This window comes from Ambystoma mexicanum, chromosome 4q (assembly GCF_040938575.1).
Source record: "Ambystoma mexicanum isolate Mex_15411 chromosome 4q, UKY_AmexF1_1, whole genome shotgun sequence".
Taxonomy (NCBI): domain Eukaryota; kingdom Metazoa; phylum Chordata; class Amphibia; order Caudata; family Ambystomatidae; genus Ambystoma; species Ambystoma mexicanum.
In genome coordinates, this window is record NC_090928.1 from 193,374,246 (window position 1) to 193,394,149 (window position 19,904).

General features: G+C 43.6%; 1 protein-coding gene across 3 annotated transcripts in view; it reads left to right on the forward strand.

Annotated features, from left to right (window-relative positions):
- PDE10A (phosphodiesterase 10A) overlaps nt 1–19,904 on the forward strand; it is a 1,126,451-nt gene that overhangs the window by 843,567 nt on the left and 262,980 nt on the right. For all 3 annotated transcript variants that reach the window (XM_069607718.1, XM_069607719.1, XM_069607720.1), the window contains exon 14: nt 525–667. In XM_069607718.1, the coding sequence (XP_069463819.1) occupies nt 525–667 (143 nt within the window). The remainder of the gene's footprint in view (nt 1–524; nt 668–19,904) is intronic.

Consider the following 19,904-nt stretch of genomic DNA (forward strand, 5'->3'; position numbering starts at 1 on the left):
CAGTAGCATCAATGGTCTTCACTAATGCACTGTCTACAACAGTTTAGAAGTGTTAAGGGATCAAACTTCACCCATAGGCCAGTATCGCAGCACTTCATGAAATCAGGAAGGCATGACACACCAAACCACACTGGGCACGGACACAGGCAATTTGTGCTGCGTATCCAGCAACATGCATGTTCCACTTTGCCAGGAGTTGTTGTTTGCAACCATCTTGGTGGCAATCTGTTATAGGAATTGCACTGCTACTAATAGAATAGTTTTGTTTTACTATTTTTAGACACCGATAGACCTAGTTGAAATTTGTTTTTTTTTAAAAACATTGCTGACATTGGATCTCTGTGCAGCTGTTGTGATGCATCACACAATTCTATTTCAGCATGTTTTTTTTTTATCTTGCATGTAGTCGTAATTCAACATTAATGGCAAGTAAGTTACTTTTGATACTGAATTCTGGTAATATGGAGTGTCATCAAATGCGTTTGCTCTTATGTATGTTATTATATGATGTCTTTTCCTTTCAGATGTATCACAGAATTCGCCATTCTGAGTGCATATACCGAGTTACCATGGAGAAACTTTCCTATCATAGCATTTGTACAGCGGAAGAGTGGCAGAACCTCAAGCACTGTGTGCTCCCAGCTACCATCTGCAAAGAGATTGAATTGTGAGTAATTGCTGTTCTCTTTATTACATCTCTATGTGGCATGTAACGCACACACTACAAAATCCCCTCTGGGTGCTGATCAGCAACTGACGGAGGAATCAGTCTTGCAGTTGTTGGACTATACATAGTGCTGAGTTTTTAGAGCTTTTTTCTAAAAGACAGGTGAATTGGAATAGCTTTGTTAATTCAGAGTGGAGTTCCAGATGTTTGTAAGGTGCAGTGCTTTTATCCAGGGACGTCATTTCACCAAAATGCCATGGGTAGCGGAAGTTACATCACGTGACCATTGAGCTCTGATGACATCACAGAAAGTGATGTTATTTGACCCCACCCCAAAGTGACATCACAGGAAGTAATGGAACACAAACTTTCACCCCTTGACAAAATAGGGAGTGGCATCACATAGCATTGTTCCTAGGTACACTACAAAAATATGGTTACAATATCTCTATAATGTGGCATACATTTCAAACAAGCATGGATCACCATGTGTATCATTCATATTAGTGTGTGCAGGCCCATATTGCCACAATTACTGTGAATGAAAGCAAAAGTCCAAAGTCAGGCTTCCCTAAACCCTGAATGGGCATTAGATATTGTAACCTCTAGAATCTAGCCTGTTGATGAGGGCCTAAAAGCCATTGCCTTATCTTGCTCCCTCTCTGCTCTTCTTCTATCCTAACCTGAGGTCCCACTTTAAGAAGAATAACAAGAATGGGTGCCTTTCAACTGTCCAGGTCTCACCTGATTTTCTTCCTTGCACACTCTGGAAATCTTTGCCTTTGTGTTCAGTTCTTCCTTTCCCTTTCGTCTACTCTCTTCCAGTCCATTCCTCCAACTCTCCTTCCCTCACACTTCCTTTCTCTGTCCATCCAATGTTACTTCAACTGAACTCTGCTTCCACTTTCCCTCTACTTCTCTCCCCTTATACCACTCTGCACCACTCTCCTCCAATTACACTGCCCTCCACCCACATCTTTTCCCACAGTCACCCCTACCTTCACTCTCTTTTCACTCTCCCAGTCACCTCATCCAAAGCTCTGTCTCACTTAGTCTCACTCGCCTTACATGCGCTCACAAGCAAGGACCACTTTCTCTCACCACACAATACCTCAGCTGGCACACACTTTCTACAATCATCCACGCTCTGCTGTACCGTCCTTCCTCCGTCTGGTCTCTTGGTCCACCTTCTGCTCCCTTGACCTCACCTGAACAACCTGCATTGGGCCTCATCACTAGTTTGGCGCCATTCCAGAGGTAAAACTGTCAGAATACTGCCAAATGGAATCACTGTTACCACCACTTGGTCCGGCATAACTACCACTGGATTACAAGTGGTGGTATGGTAGTGTTAGTTGCAGAAGTGAGAGGTGGGCACACCTGATTAGCTTAAATGATAAGCTTAAATAATAATTGTCTCTAAAGGTACAAATAGCAAATGTTTCGAGGAGCCGACTGGTTGAGGAGATCCAAAAACACCTGGATTTACACATTGGTTCTCGTTTGAGAGACTATTGGACCCAAACTGCCTCATTGAATCATGAAGGGCTCTGCCCTGATGAGGGAGTTAGTTACTCCGAAATGCATTGGCTTTAGAGCTCTTCCTTTGATGAGGCGACAGTTGGTCTCCCCCACTTTTGAATATTAAATCTTTATCTTTTGAGTAAAAAAATTTCAGGGCTCATCTGTTTGGAACTTAATCCTTATTTTCAACATAAACTTTGAAGAACTTCAGGAAGAATACATATATATTTTTTGGATTCATGCTTTTATCATTTGTTGGTGACCTCACTAGGGGAACAGTATGAGAGCAACTGGCTAACTGTATGGTTTCCATCCAGTTTCTCCGTTTTGCAATGGTAGTGTTAGTCCCCATTTATAGGACTCAATTGGGATTTCAATGGAATTGCCAGCAGCTGTAATTCCACTAGCGCTAATTACTCTGATTTGGCTGTTTTTTTGGTGGTAAGGCAGCAGAGTTAGAGTACAGAGGTACGGTAATGCAGTGGTAACAATTACTGCATTAACACAGTTTTTTTCCAGCACCACTGTACTTGTAATGAGGCTGCTTTGCTTTCCAAAAAGTGCCTTTCAACATACAATCACAGATTCAAAGATGCCTGGAAGATCACATCAAATGGCAGCCCAATGTCTGTGAAGCCAAATGTTTTGCTTTCCAAAAAGTGCACAGATATATTGCTTATTTCTCTCCCAAGTACATTGAATGAAAAAAACATGAACACGTGAAAGGCAATTATTCACACATACACAAACTCGTCTAGATTATAAAATGACTTTCAATCAGCCTCTTTATTCAGCCATAAAACCTACATAAATGAATAAATGCAACAAGAATCAAAATAGTTCATATACAATACTTCACCGCTGGCACAGCTGCAAAGCACACCGTCATCTCACCTAGACTTCAATGGAAAGCTCCTCACCAGGAAGGCAGAGAGATCTTCAAAGCACAACAGGACGCCTCCTCTGTCTGACTATGTGGATGCCTTTCATTTTCAAGCCATGATGGCATTTTCCAAGTTTCAACCTGTTGCCAGTTCCCATGGATCACCGGCTGAATGACCCATGGTCACTTGAAGAAGTAAACTATTCCCTTTCTCATGGGAGCGTGTGAGACAGCATAGCTTTCTCTCAGCTCCACAACGTAATCAGGTGCTAGCTTGCACATTTATTCAAAACAATCCTTGAAGCACTGCAAACTAGCACAGGCAAGAAAAATATGTATTCTAATGGAAGAATACAGACAGTGTTCAGATTTCACATCAAAATGCAGATCTCACTGAGGAAGAAAAATGTCCATTGCTGCTCTGGGCTCACCCAGAATGCATTTCACTGTGTTTTAGTCAAACACATTACATTTCAAAAGCATTACATTCCACTCTTGGACATTTGATTTCCATAACTCAGTGGTACTAAAGTCGGTCTCTGAAACCGAAACATTCTAGGTAGTGCCGGCTGCAAAGGAAACCTTATTATGGCAAGTCGTGTTATTGCACATGTTCCTCCAGTGATGATACCTGGAATATAAGTATATGTTATATTTCCACATGAGAAAAGCCATCCTACTGAAAGGTTTACATTGTTCTAATGACTAGCAGCTACAACTGCATCATTACAAATCATGGTGTTAAAACGTTGCTGCATGTGCCTGGAGTGTGTGAACACAACTGCTCCTCAAACAGCAGTTCATTTCTTTGATAATATTCAATTGTTGACATTTGCCAACCTCTTCTGGCTGACAAGGCATTATAAAGCAGACATCACCTTGCATGATATTGTAAGTCACTGTTTGGGTTAAGTTCCTACCGCTACCAGACATGCATTGTACACATCCGTCAAACAGAAATGCGATATATTCAATACTTTTCATGCGAGATATGCCCACATGTTCTCCGTTTGGGCATGCATCAGTGAATATGTTTGCCGTGCAGCTCGTTCTTGATTTATCCTGAACGCTTTGCGAATCAGTTTCTTTGTGCCTGCTCAGACTGGTTTGTCAGCGTCGGCGACCCACGAACATCATTCCTCAGCATTATCAGACTCTCATTGTTTGGTTGCGCAAATACAAAATCTTGTTTTTGCAGTGTCACTTGACTCCTCCAAATAGAGTCCATGTAGTATTACAATTACACCATCCAGGCACAGACACTGTAAAGCAAACCTAGAAAAGACATATCAATGTTGATAATCATTCTCTTAAATCCCTGTTCCTCTAAAACCATCAAGGACCACATTGACACCCTCGCTCCGGCCCTTGCTGATTTTTGCAACCACTCCTTTGTCTCTGGATCCTTCCCCTCCCCTCTGAAGCACTCCTTTGTGCACCCTCTTCTCAGGAAACCCACAGCTGATCCTTCTTGTCCAGCTAACTATCGGCCAATTTCCATTACTCCGAACTCCTGGAAAAGTTGGCCATCTCTCAGTTTAACCTTCATTCCAATTCTGTTGGCTGTCTCCATGACCACCAGTCTGGCTTCAGAGCTGCCAGAAGCACGGAAACTGCTCTCCTAAACATCTGTGAAGATCTGCTCACCAACCTTGACTGTAACAGTCCCTCTGTCCTCATCCTCCTCCATCTCTCTTCTGCCTTCGACACGGTCAACCATACCATCCTGCTCAACCGTCTCCGTGAAAACCTTGGTATCACTGATCAGGCTCTGGCCTGGCTGACCTCTTTCCTCTCAGATCGACCCTCCCAGGTCCAACTTGGGTCCTTCCTTTCATCTATCTTCCTCTCTACCTGTGGTGTTCCCCAGGGGTCTAACCTCTCGCCCTGGCTTTTCAACCAGTACCTGGCAACTCTCGCCCACTGCATTGCCATTTTCTGCTCAAATTTCCAGTGCCACTCTGACGACACTCAACTCATTTTCAGGCTGCCCTCTGCCACCTCCTCTCTCTCTCTCATCTCTGATTGCCTAACTGCCATTCAAGATTGGTGTGCCGCCAATGATCTTTGTCTGAATGCCAGCGAGACGGAGATCCTCCTCATCGGCACACCTTCACCATCCTTTCCCCTCACTCTCTGGCCGGACTCCCTTGGCCCTCCTCCTACCTCCACCTGCGAGGCTAAGAACCTCGGGGTCATCTTTGACTCCACCCTTTCCTTCTCCGCCCACATCTCTAAAAAGTCAAATTTCCGACTGCACCTCCTCAGAGGTACTCTGCCTTTCCTCTCCTTCCCCCCCGAAGCTCATTGTATCTCAAGCTCTGGTTCTCTCTAGCTTGGACTATTGTAACAGCCTCTTTAAATCTACCTGCCTCTACTCTCTGCCCTCTGCAACTAATCCAGAACAGGACTGCGAGACTTGTCCTTGGCCTCAAGCCCTGGGATCGTATCTCTCCAGCTCTGAAATCCCTCCACTGGCTCCCAGTGGATGCAAGGATTAAATTCAAAACCCTCTGCATTGTCCACAAGGTTTTCTGGGGCCTGGGTCCACAATACCTTCAGCTATCCCTCTGCAAATACCTCCCCTCTCGAGCTCTTCGCTCCTCTACCTCCAACTCACTCAGGGTCAGTCGTTTTTCTAAGAAACAAGCTGGGGGTAGATCTATGTCTTCGGCTGCGGCCTCCCTCTGGAACAGCCTCCCTGCCACTCTAAAACCTGAGGAGAACCATCTCCGGTTCCGGAAGCACCTCAAGACCTTCCTCTTTTCTTCTGCCTTCGTTCCCCCTCTCCCCTGCTGATCTGTTCTCTCTTGGCACCGTGCACCTGGCCACCCTCTGTCTTTTGGGCCCAGGTACCTGCTCATCCTGCCACCCTCCCGCACTGCTTCCGGGCCACCCCTTGCACTGGGGTCTGTATCTGTACCCATACAGCCCCCATCATGCACTTATCAGACCTACCCTGTCTGCTGCCTTAAACCTAGCACTTGCAAATTGCTGGCTGCATTAGCACTGTTTGTTGCCTTTATTATTTATTGTTATTTATCTGTTTCTCTGCTTCACACTTTCCACCTCTCCCCCCTTCCATGCACTTTGCCCCTCCCCACTCTCCCATGCACTTGTCCGTTCTCAATGCCACTGGGCCTAGTAAGATCGCTGTTTTGTTTTCCCCTGTTCTCCTCCCTTGCCTTGCCTCTGAAACACTTGTGTACGAGCGCAATAGAAATAAAATATCAATCAATCAAAAAATAACATTTGTCTGTGGGTACATAGTCCCATTTCACTGCAGAACCATGTATTTATGTATTTGTCACTTCCTGTGGTATATAGTCTATGGGTGGAATATTGCCCATTTGTTCATGTAGTTTCGCAAATCCACCCTTTCCTGATTTAGCTCTATCTTGAATGTACCATTTCCTTTCGCTGATACTGGCTGCCTGAGTGTGTCCTATCTGTGTGCTTAGAGCTCAACACCCACTGCATAATTAGGATTAAGGGCCTGATCAGTACATCATGACCAACTGTCAGTTGTTTCTTATCAATTAGAGCCCGATAACACGCTAGCAATGGCTTTTCAAATGAAGTTTATTTATCACCAGCTTAGAGTAATTTGCAACTCCAATACCCCAAGGGAACTCACTTTTTGTCCTGATTTTGCCATAGGCTCCAGCTAGCCAAATATTCTTGTTCAGATACATTCAACTCCACTTCTCCTGACTTCAAAGGCCACACATGGAGCACAGACTGCACTATGTCCTTCAAATGCTCTCTGCTGCTCCTCACCCCACTCAAATTCCTATTTCTTTTGCGTCACTTTGTAAAGTGGGGCCAAGATTTGCCCTAAATATGGTATATGCTGTCTCCAAAATCCAAACCGCCCTATGAACTACAGAGCTTGTTTCTTGTTCACTGGAGTGGTAAATTCAAGTATCTTTTGTCAGGCTTTTGGCACTATCTCCAATATGCCATTCAATTCCCAAATATATCAGTCTCAGCTCGCACTTGAATTTTGTTAGGGTTAATCTTTCAACCTTCCTTCTTCAACCAGTCATTGATTGCATCCAACTGATTTTGCACACTGCGCTCATCTTTACACTGAAACAGAATATCATCAATGGAATGTGATTTCTGAATGGCAGGCTTGCATGGTATCTTGTCGAAATGTTCTGTCACCAGCGGGGGACAGAGGGATTGGGTTATACAAGTCCCCCATAGGCAATCTCGTGAAGGTGTACTGACCCCAAGAAAATGAAAATTGCTCCTGGCACTCTTCAGCAATTGTCACAGAGAAAATGGCACTATCCAAATCTAACACAGCATACTAGGTTCCATCAAACCTCTATGTTCTCAATCAAGGTGACAGTATCTGGCACTGCAGGAACTAAAGCTGGAGTGTATTTGGTATATTTTCTATTTTCCACAGTCATTCTCCAGCTCCCATCCCCTTTCTTCACAGGCAAGGCAGGATAGTTCCAAGCAGTCGAGACTGGGCTCAATACCCCTGCCTCTACATATTCTTTAACAGTGTCTGAAATTTCATTATGGCCCCCAGGAATTAGGTATTGCTTCATAGATACAAGCTTTGTGGACAAAGGCACGTGTACCAGAGGGATTTTCGATTTGCCTACAATAATGGGTGTACAAGTTGATGCATTCACTCCAAATTGATAGGTTTCACCTTCTAGTCATATGGTCAACTCCTTCAGAATGCCAAAACCAATAATCTATTTAGGCATCCGGACAAATCAACACTTGATATTTTAGTTTTTTCAAATTGTTTATCTTCATTTCCACTCATGTATGTACTGCAGGTGTCTTTTTCCCTCAGCCCAGGATTGGTAACTTGTTGACCTTTAAATCTCGAAGGATTTACATGAACCTCCGCCCCGGTATCTATCAAAGCTTGGACCTCTTGTGTGTTCCCAGGCTTCCAAAATATCTCAACATTAACATGAGGTTTTCTGTCAACTTTCATACAAGCTGAAATTTCCGGGACTTGGCCACTACCCTAGTCCAATTTAGAATGAGGGTACCCAGACTCTAACATTGCACTCACCACTTTTCTCAAATCAGCATATGTTGGCTGGTACTGGGAAGGGATCTCCATATACCCTTTCCCGGCCCCTTCTCAGGAGGTGCTGAAGGTGTGGTGTCCTTTTTCTGCTTGGTCACCACTTCGCTTCACTTTTTTATAGCGCTCCTTCCCAGCAAGCCTTCTCTTTTTATAAAACACACACACATCTCCCTGGTTTCAATGCCATCAGTCTCCTCCCGTGGCACAGCATCTTTCAGCACTGCAGAAACATGTCCTTTCTTGACACTTGAGTCTCTACTATCTAGTGTTTTCTTTCTCTCTCTCTCTCTCTCTCGTTCTCATCCTCTCGTTCTCTCTCTCTCTCTCTCTCTCTCGTTCTCATCCTCTCGTTCTCTCTCTCTCTCTCTCTCTCTCTCTCTCTCTCTCTCTCTCTCTCTCTATAATGACACTTATAAGCGGGTGGGGCAGTTCAGATAACCATATTTCTGGTTGTGGCACCACCCCCATATGTACTGGTTCTTCTACATGAACTGCCTCCTTCAAAGTATACCACTTCTCTTCAGTGGGCCAATCCGTGGTAATAGGATATTTGCGGTTACACACATGGGCTGCTAGGTGCAACATATCCACCTGCGAAGCCTGACTATTTGCATCTGTAGGAGGCCCAGCTCGCAATACTTCTTGTATATTGTTGTTAGTGGACAAAGGCAGGAAGTGCAGGGAATCTCTGGAATCAACCAAAATGACCGAATACCTCCATCATACATGCACACCATCCAGATGAGTAAGGGCTCCCCTGACATTTGCCTCAAATGAATAATAATTACACCAACTTCCTGTTGTGTGAAAACGTCCAGTGTGTTCAAACCTACAACACCTCCTCCTGGACCGTGTGGATGGGGGCCAGCCCTGCACATAGTTACTGGCTAAGCAGTTACAGCTTTTTCACCCTGTTGTAATTCAACTTCTGCTTCCCCCTGCGAGCTACTGTCTGAACAAGTTGAATCTCAAATATCGCCACCCCACTTATCTGGATCCCCTGCAGTAGCAATCATGGTAGCAAACTTCTTCTTGTTAACATTGCCTCTACGCTGCCTATATTTATATCGAGCAACTCTGAAAGCTGCTCTCCCAACCCCTTCTTGATATTTAGATGCTTTGTCATGTCAAATTTGTAACTGGAATTGCTGCATCAGTTAAATGTTTCTCAGCAGCCAATTCTTTTTCTAAACATAAAACCTCTTCCTCCAGTTCCATATTTCTCTGATGCATTCCTCTGTAGGCATGCATGAGGATCCATTCCCGCCTCCCTAGCGTGGCAAATCCTAGTCCCTTCTGCACTGAAATTCTATATAAACAAGACACAACCTCTTCGGGCCCAGCAACTTTGAAGGTTTCATCCCACGGCTCATTTAACTCAGCGTAACAATCCCTACTCTTTAGCTAATGCATCATACGGGCCTTTAGTCCAGCCAGAAATAACAAAATCAGGGCAATCTCTGCCATCAGAAGGTCAATTATCTCTCTTCTTAAACAAAGAATGCATATTTATCGCAATTTACAATGATCTATGCACAATGTATTATTCACCACAGCCTGAATAAAGTCACGCTAAAGATACACACACAAAATGCTTATCAACACAGCCAGGCTCACTTTAAAGAAAGAGGAAAAAAAACCTTGCACCATAAATCTTGCCTTTCAAAATACAAGCACAGATTCAAAGATGCCTGGAAAATCGCATTATAAGGCAGCCCAATGTATGTGATGCCAAATGTTTTGCTTTCCAAAAAGTGCAGATATATTGCTTATTTTTCTCCAGTACACTCAATGAAAATTCTTGAACACATGAAGGGGAATTATTCACACTTACACACACTCAGCTAGATTAGACAATGGCTATTTTATGGCCTCTTCATTCGCCCATAAAACATGCATAAATGAATAAATGCAACAAGATAAATAGTTTTTATAAAATACTTCACCGTTGGCATAGCTGCAAAGCACACCATCACGCCAAGATTTCACTAGAAAGCTCCACACCAGGAAGGCAGAGAGATCTTCAAAGCACACAGGCCAGAAGACGGTGCGTTCACCCCTTCCAGGATGCCTTCTCGGTCTGACTGCATGGATGTCTTTCATTTTTAAACCATACACAACTGCGTGATGGCATTTTCCAAAAGTTTCAACATGTTGCCAGTTCCCATGGATCATTGGGCAAATGGCCCATGGGCACTTGAAGAGGTCAACTTTTCTCTTTCACATGGGAGCGTGAGAGGTGGCATAACTTTCTCTCGGTTCCACAATGTAATTCAGCGCTAGCTGGCACCTTTATTCAAAACTATCCTTGAAGCACTGCAAACTAGCATAGGCAAGAAAAACATTGTAGAGGAGCAGTTACATGCCACTGCAGGAAATCCCACCCTCCCCCACCTCCTATATGTTGGAAGCTTAAGATCGTGCCATGCTTGACAACAGCAGTTGTGACAATACCAGGGCAAGTATTCGAAAGAAGGTACCCACTGAGAAAGCCCTATCAAATGTATTCCCGAAGAGATGACAATCTGAGGGAGGAGCACCTTGAAGGAACATGAAAAAGACTGAAAGAATCCAGTGACGTCACAAGAAGCGAGTGTGACGCACTGAGAATACTGACTGAAGAGATGCATGGATCGTATAGAAGCTGAGGATGAAGTTGAGAATCAAGTAAACTTTCAAATGCGAGAAAAAGATTGCACGTGTGTGATATACTGCAAGAGATACAAGGCATTCAATGACTGTGCAGATGCTGAAATGCAAGTAGATAAAATAATCTTAGAAAATGGCTATATATAGTGAATAGATTGCAGGTGAAGCCATCATTGTAAAGAAACTGGACATCGGTGTCATGAATTTTAGTAAGCCAGGACCCAAGGGGAGAAAGGCCTAGAACTGTGTTGCAACACAAATAAGCTGAGATCGTGGATCCAAATGTCAAGGCTGTCTGGCCTGGTAACAAAGCTGAAGCAAGCCAAGGTCTATTCTTGAAGGCGGCACATGTGAGAAGCTGAATCATCCCTTGTAAAGTTACAAAGAAAGAACACCAAGCGTGCCAAGTTTTATTCATTTAAGACATTTAAATGCTGCAAAATGTACCAAATCCTGGTCTCCTATCACGTGAGCTAAGGATGGAAATTGATTTGAGCTTGGAGTCCTAGAACACTGATAGTGCATGCTTGCACTCCCTTATATTCCCATAGACAAGAATACTCTGCAAGGCCAAGTTCAAAGATAATTTTCATGGCAGAGGGCATGGGTGATGAGAGACGTTGAGCCAATTGGGTGGGGAGGTAAAGTCATGTCCACCTCCTGGCACCTGGGTCTGAGCTTACATACTGCTAAATGAACTGGATGTTCCAGACCTGGCACAAGCGTGCCAACCAATTATAGAAGGCAGGTGAAAACACATAATCAGAGGAGAGACGAGTCATTCAGGGAGCCAGGCCAGCCAATGTCAATTGGGCAAAGGTCTAGGTGAGCTTAAGCACTTCTTGCAGGTAAGTAAGTCTTGCAGAATGTTTTAGAAGTCTTTGTAGAAAAAGTAGAATCAAGTAGGGCCACAAGCTGAGAGGCTTGTGAGACGTAGAAGATGCAAGCAACTCTACAGGAGCAACCAAGACAAGTCTCAACTGAGAACAAGTAAGGCTAGAAGATGAGAGGTAAATTCTCTTAGACTGTACAGTACCTTTGGTTAGAAGAAATGGTTGCATCTGGCTTCTGTTCCTGTGTTGCTCTGCAGATCCTTTTGTTCCTGGGCCGCAGTTGTGGGGACAAGAGGGAGGACGTCTGGGGACTCCTGCAACACAACGGGACGGTCAGCGACAGCAACGGGCAAACTTCAATTCAGTGGTACTTCTGCGTTTCAGCTCCTCGTGTCTGTTGGCAAATAGAAACATGCGGTTTTCCGATACCACTTCAGACTTTCCCTATTGCTGGGGCCAGGCTTGGTCAGTCAGGCACCATGGAAGTCGGGAGGATCTGCCTTGCGTTCGGGACTGACGTTAAAGCGATCCACTCGATTTTGTGTTCCTCTCCCTGGCACTTCGGTTCCAGCAGCAGCAGCAACAGTGGAAGTACAGCCAGTTTCGAGAGGATGTCCAAATGAGTTCACTTTGGAGCTGATTGGTCCCACCAACTCAAGGGGAGAAGTCATCCTTGCCTGGCTTCTCATTTCGAGGTGAATTCGGAGCTTCAGCACAGCAGCAAGGGCTTCACTGGGCAAACCATTGGTCCAGGAGTAGCAGCAGGCGTCTCTTCCAAGTTCTTATTCGGATTCCTTCATCCAGTGGTCGACTCTGCCTTCCAAGCCAAAAAGCCTAGACTTTTATGCAGGTTTCTCCCATTCATTCCAGCATAGCTGTCAATCACACAGCAGGGTGGCTGTCCTTGCCAGACAGCCAGCCAGCCAATCACCTTTGGGTGCAGTCATGTAACCAATGGGATTAAGCACGAGGAGTTTCGGGCACCTCCCTCACTTCCTGCTCTTGCCAGACATACTGGAGCCAGAGATGGGCTTCACTCATGAATCCCGCCAAAGACAACATGACCAAAGGGACCAAACCTTGTTTGCCACACAGAGTAAATCTCAAGAAGGACCTTTACATCAGGAAATGATGAAAAACGGAGATCGTGGCCATTTTGACAGAAGAGGCACCCATGGGCGCTTTACTCCAGCTGCGAGCGCAGCCCGCTGTAAAAACTCACAATGGTAGTTAAAAGTAAACCACTGCCACCAGCCATTAAATGTAGAAAGGGTAACATAAAATTGTTACATGAGAAACTAGACAAAGGGGATATTAAGTAACCCCTCCAGCACCCTATCGTAAGATGGTGTGTGCTGGGTCTACAAAGTTACAAATGTAAGTAAAGTCAATTTCACTTCACTGCTCTTGGAAACAGTAGTTTATCCAAGAGAAGGTATTTAAACCTCTGGGAAATCTGAAAGACTTACCTATGTCACTGCACTGAAGGTGGGTGCTATGTGTCACAATGTAAAAAGATGATGCCTATGCGGTTGTCAGACTCCATAATCAAAAGAAACACAGAAAACGCATAGAATTAAAAGAACAAAGTCCCAAAGTTCAGTAAAAGACCTGGGATCTCTAAGGTGGGAGGAATTTAGCACTAAACTGAAAATTCTCCCTAACACTTCTTTTCTGTTGATGTTGTAGCTATTGTGCCCTATTTATGAATAAATTATCGGAGTCCCCTTTGGGACCAAACCTTTGAAAAGCACTGGCATACACAGACCACCCCTACAGCCTACTTGGCAGATAGCAAGCAAAAAGGTGTTCTTGGATGACGTCGTGGACAGACAGTGCTGGGTGTGGGAGAGCAGCAGAGGAGTACCCTCCTCTAAGAAGCCCAATATGGTCTTGGCACTAACTGGCCATTCAGTGTGAATGTGCTTTTACTGGGGGATGGAGGAGGTTGTCCATTTGTCCAACAGACATTTTCTAGAAGCAATTTCACAAGTCCTTAAGTGCATTTTGGCTCCTGTGATGAACCGGTTCATGTGTTTTCTATTGTCTGAGGTTGTATCCCATGTAAAGACAATATGGCATTTTTGGGTCTTCTCCTAGAACTCTGATTGTTCTTGCTCATGATGCCCTTTTGGAAACCTTTTTTTGGATGATGTAGGATCTTTCCTAGGAGAATGTGTGTAACTTGCTCTGAATCTACTCAGACACACTGGGGTTTGCTTTAACATTCACCATTCTTAATACGTTGACTAATTTGCCCTATTTTCTGTACTTGCCCTAGACCAGTGTTTCACTGTAAATTATTATTCTTGTCTCTACTGATGAACAAAAGACTCTTACTATGAGGGACCCTTCCTGTCCACCTTGGTTCTACATTGATTTCCTGAAGTAAATTACTCTGTGGTAATTTACTTTGACAAATATCACTTTCATATATATGTTTTTTTTTAATTGGGGCTGTCCCCCACATACTCCAACACCCCACAATAGCAACCTTACCTCCAACCACAAACCCAGTAACTCTTAAAAGCATTTTCATGTTGAATTCCATAACTAAGTGGTGTTTGTCAAAGTAAATGACAATGGAGTAATTTACTTCAGCAAAACAGTACATGGTCCACTGTCCCCAGCAAGAACGTCCTGGTTTTTGCAAGGAAATTGATCCATTGGTATGCCTCTGGAATGTTTCTTTTGGGACCCAATTTCTGTTGGCTCTATTGAATCTAATTGTCGGAATTATGCACAAAGCTACTGTTCTAATAATAGTAGGTTTAGGCTTATGTTTTTGATTACACCTTTGTTTATTTCTGCCTCTCACACCGTCAGAGAAATGTAAATCCCTTATCATGGTACACTAAAAGTGTGTCTTTGATGGACTAATATTTGCCCTCTTGCCTCCATCCTGTGTTGATAAATGTTCATTTGAACAAGACAGACTCCCCAGTGTAAACCAGATATCTTTGTAAACACTGTAAATGCTTGGTGGGAATCCCTCCATCTTAAAGAAAACTCAGCCCAAAAGCCTTCACCCTAGTCCTAAATTCAGGCTACTTACTGTTTCTTAATCTCATAAGGTAATTCTTGTTTGCACCTGCACGTTTGCCACCTTGACCAGTTAAGTCATACAATATATGAAGTACTGTTCAATTTAATTCAGACAACAAGAATGCCGTTATTTACCATAATAAAGACAAAAGTTGAAAAGAATGAGGTGCAAATTAATATAGCAATCCTTACAAAGTTTCAAAGTACATAGCAGCTAGATTACATTACAAACCTTGCTATCCTATTGAAGGCCCTCAGTCCATTTGATAAACCATGTTGTGTGTTTTCCTCCTGATTTCCGGAGTTTGGACAAAACATTTGCCTACTGCATAGCACACTATTTCTTCCGCCTTAGACGTTCGTAAGAGCATCATTAATTACAAATGTTCCTCTAAAGAATATTGGGACTATTTCTTTCCTCGATTTTCAGCCATCTACCGAGTAATAATAAAATATCAACTCTCCTTAAAAATAGGAATGAAGAAAAATTACCTTACCATCCTACAGCGTTGGTGCTGTTGGTTGATATGATTCTAGTGGTATACGTTTCTATATTTCTATGATTTCATCAATCAAGCTATCATTAACACATAATAAATTAGATGAGATTGATATCTTGGGTCTTTGAATTATCAGCCTCATCCATCCCAACCTAACGATTGGTAGTTTGTTGAGAGCTAGGGGTGGTGTTGTGCGCGTATGTGTGCAAGCGTAAAAAGAGCTGAAGAGAAGAGTAGAATCATATCTTATTAGTCTGAGGTTGTTGACTAGGTCTGTGATTACTACCAGTACTAGTGAAAGGTATAATGGTGAGTTTTTAGATTATGGTTGCTTAGTTAAGGGCAGACCTCTGTGATAGAGTGGTGGGATGGGGTAATTGTAAAAGTAAAGATGGAATAGTGTTCGGGCCAGTATGCATCTGCTGATAAGGCATCCGATCCTTATAGGATTCATCATGGTTGGCTAGTTAGTGGGGTGAGGAAGTGTTCCCTGTGGTTTCTGTAGTTGGAGCGGAAGGCTTTCTGTGGGAGGAAGATGAGGTCTATTGATTGGGTTGTTGCTAGCAGTGATCTTCTAGGGAAGTTAGTTAAATAACAGAGGAATTTCTATTGGATCACTCCAGACATCATTTTTTCAATTGAAGGGCAACATTCAGCGCTGAAATCTCTCCACTGGCTCCCTGTGGCTGCAAGGCTCAAGTTCAAGACCCTCTGCATAGTCCATAAGGCTTTCTGGGGCCGGGGCCCTCACTATCTACAACGCTCTCTTCCCAAATATTCTCCTTCTATAGCCCTTCACTCAGCCTCCTCCAACTCTTTGCGGGTGAGCTGTTTCTCCAAAAAGATTTGGGGGTAGATCCTTATCCTCTGCAGGTGCCTCCCTCTGGAACAGCCTCCCTACCTCTCTGTGTCTTGAGCCGGATCTCCTCAAGTTCCGGAAACTCCTCAAAACATTCCTCTTCTCCCCTTTCTCTCTCCCCTGCTAAACCCCCCCCCCCTTTCCACCTGTTTTCCTCTCCCTCCTTCTCATCCCCCCTGCTCAGTTAGCTGACTGGTCGCCTGGTGCACCTCCAGAACCTCACAGGTCCCAGGCTTCCCTGCCAGTCCTGCACTTGCCTCCGGTCTTCTACACTATGCCTTGTGCTACTGCAATATCCCCCGCGATAGGGGCAACCATCCAGCGACTATCAATGTTCACCATTCCCAATAACACAGGGAGCCACTTTTACATGGGTATATGTGTGTTTATTAAAAATGTGCAGCCTTTTATATACAAGGCATGGCACACTGAAAATATACTGGATACCATGCATCTTAAATGTTAAGCCCATGCTCATTCACCTTTATTAGACACCAAGGAATACTTTTACCCAAAATTACTTTTTTTAAATGAGTTCATATGTAGTGAATATTGTTTTTATTAGTGTGGTTGAACAAATTAACCTTTCAATTTATTACATTTTCGGTATCTAGTCAATTCATTCAAACACATTCCATCTAATACCATTCCATCAAACTTTTTCCATCTAAAAAATGTCCATCTAATGCATGTTTTTGGGGGGTAAAGGGTTCATTTTTGTTCAGGTGCATTTTAAAGGTTAAACACAGGGGTTTGCCCCCTCACCCCCCCAAAAAACAAAAGGAAACAACAAAAAAAGGAATTAGATGGACTTTTTTAGATGGAAAAATTTCGATGGAATGGCATTAGATGCAATGGTTTTAGATGAAATGACCTCAATTTCTATTAAGATCACAATTTATCCCCAAAAAGAATTAAATGGAAAAAGAAAAGAGGCAATGAAGAAAGACATTTAAACAAAAGAAAGGCAGTTAAAGCAGATACAACTGAAGGATAAAAGCAGGTTAAAACATATTATTGCAATACATATCAATGCATAGTTTCCAATCATGAAATTACATTAGTTCACAAAATCTAAAAGTGACTCAAGGAAAAGTGAAATTTCCTTCGCCTTTCCAACAGACTTTTCTCAATCATCAACGCATCATAAACTGTAAGCGATATCTGATTAACTCCATATGAGGTGAAGGGTTGATTTATAAGAATTAAAGAGAAGTGCCAAGCCAAATAAGTAGCCCAAGTTTATAGACTACACTCATTTCACAGCAGAAATGCTAACATTTAAAGGCTCTACAATAAAAGGTTTGAGCCACAATGAGTGGAAGGTCAAGTTAGAATAGGCCTGGAACATAAATTGCAAACAGGATTTCTCCTTAAAGACAGAGATTGGCAGAGTGTGAACAAGTGTTTAAGAGTCTGATTCATTTGGCTTTTGGAAAAATCTGCATAAGCTGTCCACTCTGGCAATTATCTTCCGATTTGGCCACAAATTTTGGCAAAGTCGAAGAAATAAATTCCTATAGATTGGACAGGGGAATTTCATCAGGTAAGGCTCTATGTCATAAAGACTCTAATCCTGAATTTTCCATGCTTGAAATGTTGGTAGTTCATGCATTGTTCAGGTGTTTGGATCCAATCATAGAGCCATAGATTTTTTTTTTGCACAATCCCGGTTAGTTTTAAGAAGCAAGATTGAAACGTCTGCGGCTTTCATTATTGTGTTAACTCGTTGTTTCCAGATTGTCATGAAGTGATCTTGGTGGGATTCATATAGAAGGAGAAAATGAATAACTAGGATTGTGGCCAGTATGCATTTCCTTGTCATGACCCTTGCCCCTGGCCCTCACTGGCAAGTCAGCCTTCCAGTTAGGGCCAGGTCAAAGGCCTTAAAATCTCATCCAAGACTCTCTTGGAGTCAGTCCTGGCGCCTATGGCGCCAGGCTCATAACCATCATGAAGACCAACATTAGAATGGACTATTTACTTGGGACTATTTAACTTGGGGCGGGGGAGGTTCAGACAACATGGAGGCACACACATAGCTCAGGTACAAGGAACTGAGCAATGCGGTCTAGTGTTTTGGTTGTGGCAGGCCTGGGACTACTTTACCTGGACTACTTTACCTGAGACTATTTAAACCACACCCAAACAGCAGAACATGCTTTGCGTTATTCTGCTGTGGGCAGTGTGACGCTCACCGTGTCCAGTTCTTTGATGCCAGGTTACCTGAAACCAAGGACCTGAAGAGAGAGAAAGAACACTAAGAAACTTACCTGGAACAGTATCCTGTCTTCAATCCATCGCCGACTTCAGTTCCACTCACCTGAAGGTACGAACTCCATCATCCGGCACCGCATGCATCCTGGAATACCATAACCTGGAAAGAGGAGAAAGAAAGACAGCATTAGTAAGTGTTTACTCATGTTTCCTTCCAAATGAAGAAAGCCACACAATTCTTACCTGGGTAGTCCTCTCCTGGTCAGTATCATTGCTGGAACATCACAGCTCTCGGCGAGGAACATCGCAACCTGCAAGGAGAGAAAAGACACAGGTTAGCAATATAAAAGGCAAAACAGCTCTGCGCATTACTCACCGGACAGCATCGCGCACACTGCGCTTTCGCCTACCGGCCCATGCTCATCTTCAAACTGCATGACAACTCCAAAATACCTTTCCATACCTAAAAGGAAAGAAGCAAGACATTATTATTCGAACTAATAGGAACATAAGAACTGAATAGAAAGACTGTAAAGCAGCAAACCTACAGAGTCGCAGCAGGCCTGGATTCCCACAGGGGGGGACTTGCACCAGTGAAGTAACTTGGTCGCTACTCGCCCCCCACATCTACGCGCCCCTGCCACGAGGAGGAGGACGGAGAATCCACCTTCTACAATATTAGGTGAGGAGAGGGCCCAAGGGGGAGGAAGGAGTTGAGGCCAAGGGAGGTGGGAAAACATAGACAATCTAGTATTGAATCCAGCTCTCCTATATTGCAGACCCATCTTTAACCAGAGGCCTTACCAAGGGACCAGGAGAGGGTTCGAGCGTGCAAATCCAACCAGGGCTGGGTGGCATCCCCGTGGATACCAGGTGAGTGTAACATTCCTATACAAAGTACATAATTTCCAGACATAAGTGATACAATACCAACTCATGTGTAATTACACTCATTGGTTGACTAGTGGGCACGCAGAGCACCTGTTTCCAAAAGAGGCTCTCTACTGTTAACCAGAAGGTCTCTTGCTTCCAGACTTTGGTCTCCACACCAATGATGAGAATGTGCAGCACTTTGTGTTTATAGTATCTGATTAGAGGTGCAATGGAAAATGTGCCAAACTTCTTATGAATGATTCGGGCTTGTGCAACAGCTGTGTGGGTTTTACGCCTTAGGGCTACACAATATGGCAAATCAGAGGGATGATTGTTGATGTTAAGCCCCAAGTATCGGTATTCACTGACTTCTTATAAAGAAGATTCACCCAAGTGCCCAACACATAGGAGCATTTGCTAATATGATGGTGAGTTGCACAGATAACCTTTATTTTGGCCAGATTTATTGCTAGATGATTCGCAATGGCATAGTGGCATAGTGCTCTAAAGCTGTTAGAAGATTTTGAAGACCTTTTGGAGTCTTAGACAGAAGGACTAAATCATCTGCATACAGAAGCAAAGGTACTGCACATTGGCCAATTTGGAAGAATCCGATAAAATGTTCAAAAAGTGGTCACCCACGTCGGATGTTAAAACGTTGAACAATGCAGAGGACAGAATACAGCCTTGCTTAAGAGCTCTACATGTAGGGATTGATCTTGATAGTTTCCATCGACAAGGACAAGCGTATTTGCACTGATGTATTGGAGTGTAGCTGTGAGA